This window comes from Lytechinus variegatus, chromosome 3 (assembly GCF_018143015.1).
Source record: "Lytechinus variegatus isolate NC3 chromosome 3, Lvar_3.0, whole genome shotgun sequence".
Classification (NCBI taxonomy): Eukaryota; Metazoa; Echinodermata; class Echinoidea; order Temnopleuroida; family Toxopneustidae; genus Lytechinus; species Lytechinus variegatus.
In genome coordinates, this window is record NC_054742.1 from 11692318 (window position 1) to 11712090 (window position 19773).

General features: G+C 33.4%; 1 protein-coding gene across 1 annotated transcript in view; it reads right to left on the reverse strand.

The window, feature by feature from the left end:
* Nucleotides 1-6579: 6579 nt before the first annotated feature.
* Nucleotides 6580-19773, reverse strand: part of LOC121410222 (ATP-binding cassette sub-family D member 2-like) — a 32240-nt gene continuing 19046 nt past the window's right edge. Inside the window, exons 7-11 of the mRNA XM_041602159.1 lie at nucleotides 17233-17378; nucleotides 14488-14633; nucleotides 13914-13998; nucleotides 9112-9237; nucleotides 6580-8800 (exon numbers count right to left, since the gene is read on the reverse strand). Coding sequence (XP_041458093.1) covers nucleotides 8569-8800; nucleotides 9112-9237; nucleotides 13914-13998; nucleotides 14488-14633; nucleotides 17233-17378 — 735 coding nt within the window. The 3' untranslated portion in view covers nucleotides 6580-8568. The remainder of the gene's footprint in view (nucleotides 8801-9111; nucleotides 9238-13913; nucleotides 13999-14487; nucleotides 14634-17232; nucleotides 17379-19773) is intronic.

Genomic DNA, 19773 nt, shown 5'->3' on the forward strand with positions numbered 1-19773 from the left:
ATGTCATTTTAAAATCATAATTTCATTTTACATCTGAATTTGATAATTTTTTCAGCATTATTTTGTATGATTTTTTTTCTCTATTAAAATCATTTTTTTGTTAAGAAGGACTTCACCTTTAAAGAGGGGGAAAATTGAAACTAATAAAAATAATTGAGAGAGGGGAGAGAAACCTCAATACCCCTTTCACACCAAGGACAAGTTTCAAAGGTGCTCTAGAAAGAAGTGGAGCTGTGTTGGGGGAATGAAGATGAGGAAACCATTAACACCAAAACCACTTTCGCACTAAGGACAAGTTTCATAGATGCTCTAGAAAGAAGTGATGTGTTGGGGTAATGAAGATGAGGAAACCATTAACATCAATACCCCTTTCACACTAAGGAAGGGTTATATGGTGCCCCACAAAGAGTGTCAAGAGAGAAAAAAATGGAAACGATTGTAAGAGTGACAGAATTTGTCCACCTAACCCATGTTCCACCTGGATGACGATGGTGAACAGACAAGTGAAATAAAAAGAAAAAGAGAATGTTTAAAGGAGGGAAGATAAAACCTAGAGTATATGGAAAAAAAAGTCTGCTCTGAAATAAAAAATTTAAAAACACTGAAACTAATTCTGCTTGCAATTGAAGCTTTTTAATTCACAAACTCTTCACACAACAAAATGACAATGCTGGTTCAGAAACATAAAAATGTGAATAAATTAGATGTAATTATAAACAGTTATTGAAGATCGAGATGATAAATTGCAACAAACATTTTTTTTTCGAATGACAAGGGTTTTGTATGACTGCACCATAAAGGTTTCCGAAATTTGAAAGCAGTCCCAAAACAAAGGAATAGATAACATTCATTGGGTAAACAAATGGCCTCAAAATACTTATAAATCGCTATAAATATTCCCACTTAGTGACCATGTGGAGGATCTACATATAGACTGAATGATCTTAGATGTGTGAATGATAAAGAAAAAACTTTCCAAGCAATTTACTTAAAGAATGAGACTTTTGGCTTGTATGAAAACAGAAAATAGCTTGTATCAAAACAGAAAAATCAAAGATTGAGACCAACAAAAGTTTGAGTAAAATTCAACAAACAATGAGAAAGTTAGCATTTGAATGTCAATATCACTATTGCTATGGAGGTCCTCCTATTGGCAATGCGACCAAAATTTATGATGTCACAGAGGTACAACCTGCCCCTTTGAACACTGAAAATATACACGAAACATATAATTTTGATAATTTTTATGATAATACAAACTCTTTGTCCATGGTATAAACAGTGCATCTCAGAAAAAAAAGGAAACCGGAATTCAGTGTACCTTATTTGCCATCATAATCGTAAATTGCTTCATGAGATGTACATCAATGAAATGTACATTCACTGTAAGCACATTGTCTGCTTCTTTATTAGATACATGTATGCTTGTTTTTCAATGATCCCCTGAATGGGTAGAAATCAGGCATGTTTTCATGCAACTTTTTCTCGACCATGAATCAATCATGTTTTAATCATAAGGTTTCATGTGAAAGGAGAAAAAAATTGATATTTAAGATATGAACTTAAAAAACCAGAGAAGTTTAAAATTGTTATTTGCTCGTTCAAATGGAAATTTGGAGGATCCACTTTCCATTGTTTCAACTCATTGTTCTGAACGTTGAGATGGGCTTCAATGAAAGAGGGGAAGCATACTTTTTCATACATCTCATTTCATAAATCTCATTAAGCAAAATCATGGTGTCAAAGCATTACACTGAATTTCTGTTTCCTCTGTGGGAAACACTGTATATACAACTGTGACATAACACATGTTGGTTGTATTGCCAATGGGAGGATGTCCACATAATAGCGATGTCAACATTCAAATGCTCATAACTTTCTTATTATTTGCTCAATTTTTCTCGAACTTTCATTGAATTGTTCTTAAATATTAGTTTTCACATATCAAAGCTAGCTTGTTCTAAGTGTTTCATTCTTTAAATCTTGTCTCGAAGGAAATGGTACTTTTATGAAAGTAATGGAAAGCATTTATTACAAGTTATAATTATACAATTATAAGTGCAGATGGTAGACCGATATCAATTCGGTGAATTAAAAATACTGTGCACCATCTACTGGTTGCAGCGGACGGGTGGAAATTCACAATGCCTCATGGGAAAAAGTTGACATCTCTTGCGCCCGCTAGCACTAAAAGTGTATTATTTGGCGCTGGTCGACACGGCTCAGCCGGATATGTTGTTTACTAGGGTTCAGTAGGTGGGAGAGAAATTTGCCTGCATGTTTCTAAATTTAGACAATTTCTGGTGAATTCCTCCTATTTGGTTTTTGTCTCACCTGCGAAGCAAAGTGAGACTATAGGCGCCGCTTTTCCGACGGCGACGGCGGCGGCGACGGCGGCGGCGGCGTCAACATCAAATCTTAACCTGAGGTTAAGTTTTTGAAATGACGCCATAACTTAGAAAGTATATGGACCTAGTTAATAAAACTTGGCCATAAGGTTAATCAAGTATTACTGAACATCCTATTAGAGTTTCATGTCACATGACCAAGGTCAAAGGTCATTTAGGGTCAATGAACTTAGACCATGTTGGAGGAATCAACATCGAAATCTTAACCTGAGGTTAAGTTTTTGAAATGTCATCATAACTTAGAAAATATATGGACCTAGTTCATGAAACTTGGACATAAGCTTAATCAAGTATCACTAAACATCCTGCATGAGTTTCACGTCACATGACCAAGGTCAAAGGTCATTTAGGGTCAATGAACTTTGGCCGAATTGGGGATATCTGTTGAATTCCCATCATAACTTTGAAAGTTTATGGATCTGATTCATGAAACTTGGACATAATAGTAATCATGCATCACTGAAAATTTTGTGCAAGTTTCAGGTCTCATGATTAAGGTCAAAGGTCATTTAGGGTCAATGAACTTTGGCCGAATCGGGGGTTTCTGTTGAATTACCATCATAACTTTGAAAGTTTATTTGTCTAGTTCATTAAACTTGGACATTAGAGTAATCAAGTATCACTGAACATCCTGTGCGCGTTTCAGGTCACATGACCAAGGTCAAAGGTCAATGAACTTTGGCCGAATAGGGTGTATCTGTTGAATTACCATCATAACTTTGAAAGTTTATGGATCTGATTCATGAAACTTGTACATAAGAGTAATCAAGTATCACTGAACATCCTGTTCGAGTTTCAGGTCACATGATCAAGGTCAAAGGTCATGTAAGGTCAATGAACTTTGGCCATGTTGGGTTTTTTTGTTGAATAACCATCATATCTCTGTAAGTTTATTGGTCTAGTTCATAAAAAGTGGACATAAGAGTAACCATGTATCACTGAACATCTTGTGCGAGTTAGAGTAGTGTTCAAAGTCAGCACTGCTGCTATATTGAACCGCGTGATGCAGGTGAGACGGCCAGAGGCATTCCACTTGTCATTTTTGAAGCATCACAGTCACATTCAGTACACTAGCACTGTGCGCTGCTTGCACATGACGACCCTGAAAATAGACATTTGGCCTGTTCACGGCAACCAATAGATGGTGCACTATATTGTGAATCCAATAAATTCATAGGATACTGTGAAGGTCAAGTCATTCCTATATCAAATACTGCATTAGTTTTCATAATTTCACTTTGGCTGATTTTGCTTATCTAATATCACCAGCAAGATTCCAATCATGATCATGGGTCCTGACTCTTTATGAAAACAAAATGAGAAACTTCAATACACCACTTGTAAATAAACCTAATAAGGAACAAAATTAAATCTTGATATATCTCTACCAAGTGGTGAAATATTAGCATATATACAGTATACAGGCTTTTACCATTTTTCTGAAACCATGCAGAAGTTAATCAATATGCAGCCCTTCAATGCAGCTCTCATTTAAACGCTTACCGGTACATCTTTTAGAACAAAGAAGAGCATGCGACAGCTGCACTTCACTGATTGGATAATGATAGACCATGACGATGCATTCCTATTTTGGGATTTCACAACATCATTAAACTACATTACATGATTTAGCAATATGGCCACTCTCTGAATCTCTACGCTCGGGAATTTGTGCTCTGTCGGCATGACGTCTCCTAAAATAGGCTACATTGGAATATTACGACCATCAGCTATCCTAGAGGATGAATAATATTTGAGGAAATTGTGCATATCTTGAAGAGAAATCAATGATTGAGACATTCTGATGCATGCATTTACTCTTGTTTCTCCAAGTCTATATGACAATTTTGTTTTGATTGTTCATTATTCCCTTATTTTGTTGCAGTTATATCAAATAGCCTCCACATAAAAATGAATGATTCGCACAATGGATAAATTACATCTGCTTTGAAAAAAAAAGACGACATACTAAAATATAAGTGTCACATATGAATTCTTCTCATTATTATTGACATCTATAATTTCACATTGACTCACCCTTAGCAGACTAATGGTACATTTTGCAGCAAGTAAAAACACACATAAAAAGAATAGAATCAGAAAGAGAAAAACGAGACTGCCTTCACATATTGTATATAAGTACATAAGGTACACACACACATCATAAAGCTTGTGTACTGTCCATTGAATATGTAAACATAAATACATGTATATGATGCCTTTAATAGTTCATGTGTGTTACTAATAACTCAAGATTTTAGATGACTAATTTATAGCTCAAGATATTTCAATCTTTGGTACAAGAGGAAAAGGAAATATGTATTACTAAGTATTACTAACTTATTACAGAAATACATATATCACAATACTAGTGATATTTGTTTTATCCATTTTCATACAATTGGATAAGTGCTTTACACATCTAATGAATAGTGTTCATGAAGCAAATGCATGAAGTATATATCTGAAATATACAAGTATCAGTTCTTTCAATACAACATATTGCTAAAAGATAATAAAAGATAAAATTAATGTATGTTAAAATTGCACAAAAATGCATAGCTAGACCATTCATGATATGGTTTAATACTTCTAATGCAACTATGATGATAGTCACATACAAAAAATAATAAAATAATTAAAATTGTGAGATATATCTTCAAGTGATTAACACTTTCATAGTTTTAAGCAGGAATGAAAAAAAAATCCAAAATATCTTATACAGTTTCTGTTTCATTATTTTCACAAAATAATGCAATATAGAAATAATAATTTGCACACAAAAACATACTGCAACAAAAATGTTATTTGTTTTTATAAAAACCCTTGTATTCCACTGGTTTTAATTTGACACAACCTTTAAAAAGCACTCCTTTGCAAGGTACATTTGTCTTTCATAAAATAACAAAAAGGTAACACTTTGCTGTTCATATGAGCAAAATTCTATTCCTACAAATCTTGGTTACCCGGTATGAGAGTGTTAAGAATAACTTCTATAACTGATCACTAGGCCTGGGATGAATACCCTTTGGGCCATTTAATCGTTCGCCAGTGTAAACAATCAAATAGTTTGAAAATAATCAAAATTCTTAGATTATCAGAAATCACATACAAGTTGACTTATTAAATGACCTACCAGCGGTCGCACATACATGTAATGGGCAAGCTGACTCAGTTGATTGTCCAAGTACAGCACCTATAACATGCACATTAACACAGCTGAATGATGCATGGTCAATGGCTTGGCTGTCATTGCCATGTCTTCAAAGAGTTGCTACGATTGGAATTTACTGAATCTAGCATAAATTTCATTTATTATCTAGCATTTTTTTGTCAAATATCAAAGATTATAGCAATGTGTTTTTGATAATTGAATGTCACAAATCAATAATCAACATATGGTAAACATTTGATTAGTGTAAAAAGTAGTATTTCGTTTGCTGATTGTTGGTAAACTGATTGATGACTGCATTCATTGATTTTTTTTCCAGACCTAATGATCACTTTTCAGAATGTATCATACATTAGTAAGTCTTCTCCTTCTATATACTTCAAAGGGCTCTGCAGCCTACCTATAAGAAGTTCACAAGTTATCTAAATAAATAATTTAAGGTTTATTGGCAATTTATGAGCACATCGTACTTTGACACCCTGCATCAAAGTTGGAATGTAGCAAGCACACTCTATATCATGTTTTAACAACTATCTCACATATCCAGAAGACATCATCCATGTAGAGCAAATATGCATGTTTAATATAAATCTACTGTATATAACTATTTCATATATAACGATAAATTAACATTAATAAACGAGAATAAACATGGTGGTTTATTTTGACGATAGGGTACATGAAATAATAATTAATGGTGGCTATTACAAAAAGAAACAACAATTGGTCCATTTGAATTAAAGCTCAAGGAGGTATAAAATCTAAATGTACTTATGGCCCCATACTCTTCAGTCCTGTTTAACTTAGACCATGGTCTGACTCTGTGCTAAAATTATGGGGCACCAAAAATTTTGTTTATATTTGTTTATCTGTTTATCTTATGTTTACTATTTTGTTTCCTGTTGCTTTCATAATAAAGAAAAATACTTCAGAATACTTCAGTTATCATTCCCAGACCATTATGAACAATTTGAGTGTCATATGAGTTAAATTGGAAGTGTACTGTTAGGGATTTGTGCATAAATTGGCTCTCCATAGTTAAACCACAACTATTAACCAGGGTTTAATTTAAACCTAGGTTCAGAATATTGGCCCCTGAGTCTAAATCCTAATTTAGCTAAATGGGTATAATGATCACAGAGACCAAATTTGTTTGTGAATTTGCTCTGACCAGTTAGCTGGATAAGTGGAATAAAAATACTCAACATATCAAGATTATCATCTTCACATAGGCAACTCAGTAATTTTCTGCTCTTTCGCATTTTTTTTTAAAGTAACTATTGAGAGATTGACATTCTGCTGACTACAATAATGACATGAAAAAACATACATAAACAATTAATCCATTGCAAAATATTAATATAATATTTATAAAAGATTTCAAACATTAAAACACTTCCAACTAAATCATAAATCAACAGTCATTCATCATTGATACATTTACAACCTTTCATTTGGAACACACTATTTCAGAATATTTTTTATGCTACATCTAGTCAGTTGCATTTAAAGCTGCAGTTATGTTTAGTTTAACATTTAACATTTTCCCCTAGTTATTCTCACTATTCCACTTGTTCTTTATCTCACATATCCACATTTTTCATTATCTCAGTATCTATATTGTATATCCCCAAGGCAAATCTATTTAATGTGATATACAATAGGTTAACGGATTTTAAACTCTATTATTTGTGATACATGTAAATAGTGTAATCCTTAGGCGGTGTAACTCTATATATACAGGTGACTTGAAATATAATAATACTGGCTATATCTTGGGCTCTTTCAATTGTAAATCATTACAATTACAATGAAACATTTAACACCACTTGCAAAAAGAGGATGGTATTCATATAATCATATGCTATAGCTTACAAACAAATTAGAAATATCACTGGTGATTAATACCTCTGCCCTATGGCATTACTATGGTAATGCAGTTTTCAACACAATTAGAAAATAAATCTTGCAGGTCTTCACATCAAAAAGAATACTTCTGCCAACTTCCATGAGCCCTGGTTAAAAACTGAGAAAGCAGTTTGATCCACAAGGAGTTTTCCTTGGTGTTTGGCTAGAATATGTGGTTACCATGGCAATGCAATTTCTGACAAGTGAAAGAAAAAACACTGAACACTGATGAAATAGTTTGATCGCAAAAGATTTTTTTACATAATTTTTGCCATATATTTTATTACCATGGCAACAAAATTTCAACACATGCAAAAATGTGTCTTGCATATCTGTACCCAAATTTCATGCGCAAGATTTGCAACAGACCCACTGACCACCCACCCAACTGTACACTGAATCCTATACATGTACCCCCTTCGCACTTTGTTTGGCTAGGGTATCAAAATCAATTCCCATCATGGAACAGCTGCACTTGGAACCTACAGCAGCAAGGACATACCATCAGTTGCTCTTAAATTTTTTTCAATATACAGAGTGTACTGTATAATCCTGACTATATTCAAAGAAATGTAAAATTGTTTACCTGCAATGAGCTGTTTTAGAAACCTTTTATATGAACCCCCCTCCCCCATCAAAACAAAAAGAAGCCCCAAAAGACTGAGTGAACAAATAAGTTCACCCCTTGTATTTATTTTCTGTTTCCATTGGCCAATATTCTGAAGTCCTGTTTAACATTGGCCTCTGGCAATAAATACTAACAATTTGGGAAGCAGAATGCTAAAATATGAATGGATTACTTTCCCATGGCAGCATATTTCACATGTTATCTATCCTCTGTGCCTAGATTGCTCAATCCATTGCACATATTTTAATTGATCTTTGATCACTATGTGATCATGCACTTATACTTCCTACATTCTCTGTCTGTTCGGCTGTCTCTGTCTTGCTTTTCTCTCTGTCTTTCTTTCTATTAACTCTCTCCTTATCTTTGGCAAATAATATGAACATATTGCCTTCTGTACCTTCATCAATGGCATCTCTCATCATCTCAATTGATTGTTCTCCAATACCCATATTTTATTCACATCCATTCTTCTTCTTATCCTTAGAGGGCGCTGTCCTCTGCACGGAATCCTCCCCTAAGATCTCACATAACTCATTCAGTCTTTCCTGCATGCGTGGAATCCCAGACAGCTGTGATTCAAGACGTTGCTTCTCTTCATTTAAGGAGAGTCGTACTGCTGTGTCTAGCTCTTCCAATCTCCAATTACCAGTCCCATCAAACTGCAGTAGATGAGTGTGGTATTTCCTATATACAAAAAACAAACAAAAACGAACAGGCAAATATAAAATCTACATACCGTACTCTTGCCATGGTCAAACATTGTTTGATGTCTTGCCACAAAAATAAAAGATGTAAACACTGCACTTTTTAGTTTCAAATTTCACGTACCAACTGAATTATAACACACAACTATGTTAATCACGTCTTACCAGTCAGGTTATCCTGGTCATTTTTTTTTTGACCAGCTTTAATGACAGTTTAATCAGTACACCACCGATAAAACAAATAAAATGAATAAAAAAAATAGAGAAATTAATATATAAAGAAAATCTCACCATAGCGATGGTCTATGTGTTATTGTCAACATGATAATCCCAGCATCCTTTGCAGCTTGGAATATCTTTCCTTCAACATCAATGCTTACAGCACTAGTACACTCATCAAGAAGGGCAAACTGGGGCCTGTGTGAAGAATGAATGTTGGAAAAGGGTAAAAATTTAAACATCATGAAACAAATTTACTATTCAGCATTTCGCCTTTCAAGGACACACTTGTTAAGTACCGTCCACAAAGTGAGGTTGTTAGCGATAACAAAGGCCCTGTTACAACCAGTAATGCTGCCACGTTGCCTAATGTCACAACAACGTGCAATATCTTCGATCAAAGTTTGACATCATAATCCAAAAGATGTGACTGGGACTTCTGTTAGTGCTCTGTTAGTGCTAAGAACATTTCTGTGTGGCCAATACAGCAGAGGAAAACTTATCCTTTCAACATAAATACTCTTCTGCTTTGTGTTTCTTCATCGCCTTTAATAGTAGTCTAGCTTATTCTGTCCATGCAATCACAAAAAAAATTATGTTCCAATATTCATTTTTTTCTTTGTATACTCAACTTATTTTAATGGACTTGAATTAATCCATAATTTAAATGAAAATGAAATACAAAAAACAAGGTGATTCACAAACCACAAGTCTTGCTTGATTTTGTGATCAATAAAACATGCAAAATGATCTTTTGATCCCTAGATGACTTTTGATTTCATCTTCCTAATGAACATGTATGTGGTATTACCAAATGATTATTTGTACCAAGTATAAATACAATTGATGCAGATATAAAGTGAGAGCAAATTGAACAAAAACTTGAAAAATGATGGATATGACCTCATATCATTTGAACCTTTGACCCCTAAATGACCTTTGACCCCATCATCCTCATGAACACAAATGTGGCATTACCAAAGGATTATTTGTACAAAGTGTAATCACAATCTATGCAGAGATAAAGAAATGAGCAGTTTGAACAAACACTTGACAATTTGACCCTTAAATGACCTTTGATCCCATCATCCTCATGAACACAAATGTGTTATTACCAAAGGATTGTTTGTACAAAGTGTAATCATAATTGATGCAGAGATAAAGACATTAGTAGTTTGAACAAAAACTTAACCTTTTGACCCTTACATGACCTTTGATCCCATCATCCACAACAACACACATGGTATTACCCAATGATCATTTGAATGAAGTGTGATCAAAATTGATGCAGAAATAAAGGAAATGAGAAGAAGTTGCACAAAAACTTCAAAAAAGGACAGACAAAAAGTTAAAAAATGATGGACATGACCTCATCTCATTTGATCTTTTGACCTCTCATTGACAGGGTTCCCACAGAAATTTGAAAACAGCATTCCATGACTTTTCCATGACTTTTCCATGACTAAATTGCTGCTTTCCATGACTTGCTTTCTGGCACGGTTTCCAAAATCAGACACATTATGATGGCCTCCATAACCTCCCCTCACAGCAATCCATTCCACCCACTTACCTTACTCATGACATGTACATCTACATATCATTGGTATATGGTCTGTTTCTGACCAGGGTACACTACCATTTTCGTTTCACCAACATCAAGATTCAAAATTGCCTTGAATACGAACTCATGTAATTTCTTGAACTGACAGATTTCCATGAACTATTTCCAAATTTTCAGAGCATAGCATGCAGATCTTGTCACAAAAGTGAACTATACAATACAACTGTAGATGTAAATGTCAAATTTTCCAAGCATATTGAAATCAGGATCCTGAATTCACCTTTACTACAAAATTTCCACATAAAAGTCATGGAATTCTGTTTTCAAATTTCTGAGGGAACCCTGAATTATACGAAGATGAAACACTTTACGTATGTCACACATGAGCAAATTATTACAAAAGAGTGACATTTAAGTTTTACAATAAGGTGACATGAAAAAAAGGCTAACAAAGACATCCTCATCCTAAAATTCTCAACATAGTGCTGCATTTCACTCTACATTACCAAAAATAAGGCCATTTGTGATATAACTTGAGGACACCAGCTCCATTAGTAAGTGTATTTCTCTATATGCTCCAAAAATAATGAGGATATCTTGAAAATTGGACATTTGATGCCTATTTTGGTATTTCATTAAACTTCATTTTCAAGTAACTTTTCCAGAGAGGACACATTATTTGATGCTAAAATAACAATTGAAACAACTAAGAGATTCAGAACATTTTGAATGTATGAGTGCTTGATCAGTTGTGACTTGATATGTCAACTAATTGCCATGAATGTTGAGTAAAATTGTACAAAACTTGAAATTCAAATTCTCTCAAAACAACTGAGAACGCAAAACTGGTTACAAAATGTCATATATTAAAAATACATTGACTGATTGGCATCTTATATCATTGCAAATAAGATGAAATTTTCTGTAGTCTGGTTGTCCGAATTTAATGTCAGGAGCAATCAATTTATTCATGGCCATGAGTATTTTGAGTGAGGAATGTGGATTGTGGCTGTGTTATACATGTATTCACAAAGACCTTTTTTTTACTAAATGTTATTTCAACCTTGCTACCCCTAACACTAAGTCATCTTGGATTTTTGAACATACAGACAAATGACTGGTCTTGTAACTAACCCTAGTGTATTACTTGACCATTTAAACCATGGTTTAGACACCAAACTCATATTTCCCAGACAGATATTGAACAAACTATGTCCTTTTATAAAAAAAAAGGTAACATCAGACATTTTGCACTCCATTTATGGAAGCCATCTTGGAATTTTGAACATACAAGACCAATGAGTGTCATTGTAACTTGTCCTTATATATAATTTGACCCTTGAAACCATAGTTTAAGCACCCAAATCATATATCACCAGTGGATATAATTAAGTATGAGAGAACTTTGCGAGACACAACAAAACAGAAAGCTGCCATAGCCATGAGGTAAATGCAATTCCATGACTTTTCCATGACTTTTCACAAATTTTCCAAATTCCCTGACTTTCCAGGACCACAAATTTTTCCAGGATTTTCCATGGCCGTGGGAACCCTGCATTGATCTTTGTGTCCCCATCATCCTCATTGACACACTCATGTGGTATTACCAAAAGATCATGTGTACCATGTGTGAACATAATTGGTACAGAAATAAAGAATTAAGAGGAAGTTTAACAAAAACTTTAATATTTTTGTAACAGACCAACGGACTATTAACAGACCTAAAGGATATTTAAGTGATCACTAGGCCTCTACCAAACTTCTTTCAGGTGAGACAAAAATGAATTTAAAAAAATACATTTTGTGATTTTACATTATATTAATTGCAACTGGGTGCCTAACTGCCTTATCAAAAATAATTTCCCACCACTTTCAAAATTTTCGATAACCATTACATGAACATGACTTGGAATATAATCTTTGTCTTTGTTTTGATATCTAATCACTAAATTTGATGAATGCTTGAAGGGTCCACATTTAAGAAAATAAAAGCAATACAAGAGAGAAAAATAAATATTAAAAGAAATCAAAATTTGAATTTTCACTGAGAATCAACAGAGGAAATAAAGATTCCATGACTATTACTTTTATCAGATTGGAAGATTGAAAAAGTATAAATCAATTTTACTGGCCCTTTACCAAAGCTTTGAGGAAGCTACTACACAAGGTCTTTAGTTTTGACAGATTTCACGACAAATGTTATCACACAAATCTAACTTACCTATACTATCACATACTTGCCTTAGACCCAAGATGCAAAACCAGAGTAATAGCAAAGTCAATCAGATTGGGAAATTTACAAGAACTAAAAAAATCAATACCAAAACATGCTCTACTTGGGAATAAGCAATATACCCTGCACATATTGTACTTCCAATTTAATCAAATTTATCACTATATTGCATAAAGATAATATGTCTTCAGGTGAATAGACATAAGTAGTCTTGGGTATCAAATAGCTAACATATATCCAAACCAGCTTTGTTCTGCAATATTCAATATTTGATTTATACAATATATTACAAGACCCAATAGCCTTTATAAGACCTCTCATATTGCATTCTGTTATCCTTACAACTCACAAAGAGCTTTATGGATTTTACAAACTATTCATCCTGTGCAAGCTATGTGAGTCTCCAAATGTACACCAGGATTATTTTATGGCTTCACCATAAAGTAGGTCTATCAGCTTATTCCTGGTGTAAGAGATAATAAAGTAATGACAAGCATAAACCAGGGAAACTGTTCTTCAATCCAACATGCAAAAGCTATGCAATAGCGAAGCCATAGGCCATTTCAATTGTCCTTTATACTCTCTTATACTATCAACATAATCCAAAAGCTTATTTAGTTTATCTCATTAAGGACAGATGATTTATTTTCTCTCCTTTATATAGTAGACAATAGAGGTTCTTGTCTTATCTAACTCTTGTTGAGTCTCTGAAATATAAAGGATTTCGATGTAAAAATGAATGATTTATATATTTTCCTGATTTATACACGTGTCTAGCGACCTTTGGCAAGGCGTTAATCCACACTTTGCCACTCTTGACCCAGGTGCTAAATGGGTACCCGGTAGGATGCGAAAGATATTGTATGTTTAAATTTGCCAGTGCCATAATGAGGCTGCAATGAAGGCAAGAAATGCTCCCTCGGGAGTGGAAATTTAGCACTTTTTGTGCAGGACTAAAATGAATCCAATGACTGGGGTAATAATATGCTGTAAAGCTCTTTGAGCCATTCTGGGAAAAGCGCTATATAAAAATTGGTTATTATTATTATCATCGTTATTACTGTTGTTATTATTACTTACTTATGATAGAAGAGTCTAGCCATGCCCATTCTTTGTTTCTCTCCTCCAGAGAAGACATCCTTCCAATCACTCACAGAGTCCCATCCTGTATCACAAACATCAGTCAAACCCATAACAGATATATACATGTTTTGCTCATCTTTGTTTGTCAGGAACTATATGCATTATATACTCCTACAAAGATTTTACATTGTATAACTTAGTCCCTTTTCTTGATTTTTCAACTACATGCCACCCATATCTTAATATGATATTGTTCATATATAACAGTTCCATTTTGTTCACTTCACCCTAAGGATTGCATACAACAAAAAAGTTTTACTTGTAATGATAACCACTTATGGTTTTCAATGAGGTAATTTCTGTTAAGAAGAGGGTAAACTTTAATGTAATTCACAAAATTTGTTGCTCATTAAATAAATGTATCATAAATGGATTCTCAAAAATAAAAAACAAACAACCTGACTTGGCAATTCTAAAAAACAAAAACATTACATTGTGAAAATTTCATTAAAATCCAATATAATTGAATTGAACTGATATTTCTACCAGCAAGTACTACTAGGCTACCTACCTCCTTCTCTGGTGATAATGTATTGAAGGTTAACAATGCCAAGTATATTCTCTAGATCATCATCTGTAACACCCTTCTTAGCCATCTCTTTAGGTGTATCAGGGTAGATAACTTGATCTCTTAATGTACCAAGAGACATGTATGGTCTGAAGAACAATCAAACATGATGTTAAGAATGAAAATGGACAAAATTGATAGTTACCTCTGCTAAAGAATTCATTTGTATATATTCTGATTGTACTGATAGGACTAAGTACAGAAATTTCCGTTATTACTCATCTGCAGTATAGGAAACTTTCTATCCAACACTTGAAATTCTGCATTTAGACTATACAGTTACTGCATAGAATCCTTTTACATAAAAGAAATTTATCTTCCTTGGAGCCAGCCAGCCAACATTCTTTATCAGAGAGATCTTTGACAATGAAACAAGTGTGTCCCAACTGCTTACTCAAGAAAAAGACACACATATTAAGTTGTTTTGGACAGTTTTGTGGTGTTTCATGATCTATCACTAGAACTTATATCAATTGTACATACAGTAGGTACACACATCTGAAGAGATAGTGACTGGCTGCATTATTCAATGTTAAAACTCACATGATTATTCCTTCAAGGTAAAGTAGCTATAAAGGGAATGAGCTTCAGAATGTTTAAGTCTTTACTAAAAACAGCCAATGCTTCAGCTGTCTTAACCCTAAATCTCCCGGGGTATTTTGATTCTTGTCATTCCCGCGGATTGCGTGATCACAACAAAAATTTGCACAATGGTAGAGAATGACGTAATCTAAGCAGTTGAATTGGTAAACTTCACTGAATCCATATATTTTATCTTATATGAATTAATTATGCCAATTTATTCATAAAATCATACTTTTTGCTCTGATTCACTTAATAAAGCTCCTAGAATGCTATTTTTTGGTGAAAATATTCTTGATAGCATTCCTAACAATTGTGAATGAAAAAAAATTCTGGTACCAAGACCGATTTCTTATGTATTTTATTGTTTTTTTAATTTCTTATGTATTTCTCTGTTTTTTTACCTTTTGTTTTTTTGATGGAAATCGTTCCAGACTTAATTCTGATCATGAACAAGGCAAAATTAATTAAGTTTAATCAGTAAAAATATAAATAATGATACATTTATGAATTTTGGCTAAATACACAATTTGCATTGGATTTGTACATGAAATCATGTTTATGAGCAATTTTGGGTCTGACATGCACTTACATAATGTTGTGTAATGTCGTAACCGCGTACCCGGGCGTCACAAATCTGGTCTCAAAATTTGTGCGAGACTCGAAAGTAAAGTCAGTGAGCAGCGAGGTCAAAAAAATTTGCGCAGCTGATATATCGCAAAAATTGTAGAGTGGGGGGCCATTATGGCCCCCCTCCCCCCCAGGAGAATTAGGGTTAAGGTGAGTTTTCCTACCAAACAACATTTGTACAACAAATTGAAATATTGGTGTTTGACCATACCCTTATCATATGGTTTAATTTTATTTGGTAAGTTAGAATTACATTTTTTTTTTAAAGACCTTCAGTCTTTGCAAACTCTGCACATTTTTATTTATTGTAATTTATGCCTTAATAAATTAATGATGCAGGTAATATTTTTCTCATGATTTATGCAAATGTGAAAATGTGTTATGCAAATTTGTTTCTAGATTAATAATTTCTTAATATTATCCTTCTAACCTTTATTTGATAACTTGGGTTTTTAGCTTGTCAGCTGGTAATAATCATATATCCATGATAATGTCACAAATCATAAATGTATATAGTTGTATACATAGTCACATGTTTTTAAAATGTCAGAGGAAAATCACCTACAAAACTGGTATATGTATATCAATGGGAACTCGAAAGCCTTCAGGGTGACCATGCGGTTACAAAAAACTTCTGACCAATTGTGAAAGAGGATTCGGATACATGTATAATGTTTGGGACTCTAGTAATAAATTCTTAACATATAAGTAATAATAATATTGAAAAGCTATGGGAGGTTTACAAATATTTTAATGAAAATTTGACAATTTATGTATATGTATAGGCCCTGTCACACAGTTCAGTGCAAGCCTTGCGTGTAACTTGCAGGTAACTATTTTTGCTACTCCCAAGTTTCCAGCAGGTTGACAGCATTGACAGTATCTCGCATGCATCTCATATGCAGTTGCCCACAGAAGAGCACGCAAGTCTGAATTGCACGCAGAAAAGTTTGGAACATGCTCAAAACTTGGTTGTGGGTGACTTGGGGGCAATCACCAGCAACTCACCCATAAGGCTTGCACGGAACGATGTGACATAGCCTTTAAGGACAAGTCCACCCCAACAAAAAGTTGATTTGAATTAAAAGAGAAAAATCCAACAAACATAATACTGAAAATTTCATCAAAGTCGGATATAAAATAAGAAAATTATGACATTTACAATTTTGTTTAATTTCACAAAACAGTTATATGCACATCCTGATCAGTATGCAAATGAAATATTGTATAATTCAAACAATAAAAAACAAAAGAAATAGTGAGTGATGGACATCATCGACCGACTCATCTGCATGTCAATGAGTTGTGCACATCACTGTTTTGTGAAAAATGGGGAAACTTCAAAATGCCATAACTTTCTTATTCTACATCTACTCTGATGAAATTTTCAGCATTCTGCTAGTTTGATTTTTCCCTATTTTTTCAAATCAACATTTTTCTGGGGTGGACTTGACCTGTAAGAGAGAATGTGTGTACCTTTGTGGTATGAAGACCATATGATGAGGATCTGGTTTAACTAGCTTGCCTCTATAAACTGGCCATAGACCACACAGTATTCTGAATAAAGAACTCTTTCCACATCCATTTGGTCCAGTAATTAATAGGTGCATACCAGGAGAAACCTTCATGGAAAAAACAAAAACAAAACAATAATCAGTATTATTATTTAGATGTAGGGTTTTAGAGGCACAGATATTTTTTGACGTCTTGCGAGGTTGTTTCAAAGAGACAAAATATTAAAGGACAAGTCCACCCCAACAAAATCTTGATTTTAATAAAAAGAGAAAAATTCAACAAGCATAACACTGAAAATTTCATCGAAATCGAATGTAAAATAAGAAAGTTATGGCATTTTAAAGTTTTGCTTACTTTCAACAAAATAGTTATATGAACGAGCCAGTTACATCCAGATGAGAGAGTTGATGACATCACTCACTCACTATTTCTTTTGTATTTATATGAAATATGAAATATTTTTATTTTCTCATCATTATCATGTGAAATGAAGTTTTATTCCTCCCTGAACACGTGGAATTCCATCATTTTAACATTTTGTGCTTCAAGCAAGGAGGTCCTAATCGTCAAATTCATAAAAATTGAAATATTGTATAATTCAAACAATAAAAAACAAAAGAAATAGTGAGTGAGTGACATCATCGACTCTCTCATTTGGATGTAACTGGCTCGTTCATATAACTATTTTGTTGAAAATAAGTGAAATTTTGAAACGTCATAACTTTCTTATTTTACATCCAATTTTGATGAAATTTTCAGCATTGTGCTTGTCTGATTTTTCTTTATTGATTCAAATCAACATTTTTCTGAGGTGGACTTGACCTTTAAAGTTGATTTTGAATATTTGGCCCTGCCCACTAGATTATCATTGGTAAATAAATGATTTGACGCATGAAGCTATTGTTATGTCACGATGAAATTGCATTGCGTATATTAGTTGCCAGGTGTGGTAAAGGAGCGTCAATTTATTGAATTTAAATGCGCTTGCACTCCACGCTAGGGCATCTTTATTTGATTACAGAGATTTTTTTTTAAATGACAATACTCAGGCGCCATGCTCATGATTTACAGGATTGCCATAAATGGTGGTTACTAAGAACATTTTTTGTTTTGCTCCATTACTTTATGTTTGGCTTTGTGGGGGTATCTAAATAATAATAATATTGGATGACCAACTTTTGTGGGATGCATAGAAATATTGTTACTCGCTGAAGAACAATATTGGATTCGTCTCCGACTCATCCCAATATTGTTCTTCAGCTCATACAATATTTCTTCGCATGTCACTCAAGGCCATCCAATGTTCCCTAAATATATCAGGCAAAACACAATATCCTGATACTGTCAAACTTTCATTAACCATGATTGTGAAATACTTACATTTTTCAAGCAAGATATTTTTCATTACAAAATATCATGACATATTATAATAAAGGCTGATTAAACTGAAACATGACTAAGAATTGAAAGTAGCGTAATGAGTGACTATCGAAAATCTAACTAGACATTTATTATTATCAAATAAACACATTAATATAGGTCACATTCTAATCAAAAGTGGACATGGAGAGGTTGTGGACTTTATATCTATCACAACAAGTCATTATGCCCTCACTTTAGAAAAAACATATGCAAAGATAAAATTGAATGTGATAGAATGTATTTGATTTCTTGAATTATAATTTGATACAATATAAACTGGTTAATTCTACTTACTTTTCTACAATTTTGGGTAAGGATTTAATAATTTGAGATATTGGACTATCATTGTGACATGTCTTATATTGTAAATGTACTAGGTATTTACCTGTATTGATTAAGACCATTTTAACAAGAATCTTCCAAACTAAGTTTTTATATGTTTTTAAATACAAAATTTACAAGAAAAAATTGTGCCATTACAACCTTTGTCTGATTTCATGTTTAAGAAGTGGTTTTATACAAAATAATACAAATCTAATACTGAGAAAACTAATAAAAGTTAGGAACCTAACTTACATGTATCTTCATTGTACATTTTACCTATCAATATGAAATATCAAATTGTACATAATATGTGATATGATGTGATGATAAGATGATTAACAAAATTTAGGACATGTTTTGATAAAAATAAATAGGTAACAAATTATTAGACTGTTATTGATTTAAAGATACGGTAATACTTCCAACACATGCAAAAATATGTCCTGAACATCTTTACCTAAAGACCAACGTGTGAGCCAAAGTTCATGATAATTGGTTGAAAACTGATAAAGAAGTTGAACCAAAAGATTTTTACTCGATTTGGGGCATATATTATGCTGTTACCATGGCAACACAATTTCCAACACACACAAAATATGTATCTTACACAACTTTACCTCAAAACAAATGTGTGGTCCGAATTTCAAAAGAATTGGTTAAAAATTGAGAAAGTAGTTCGATGTGCAAGATTTGCACCTAATTTTTGGCGTTTTATGTCGTTACCATGGCAATGCATTTTTCAACATGTACGAAAAA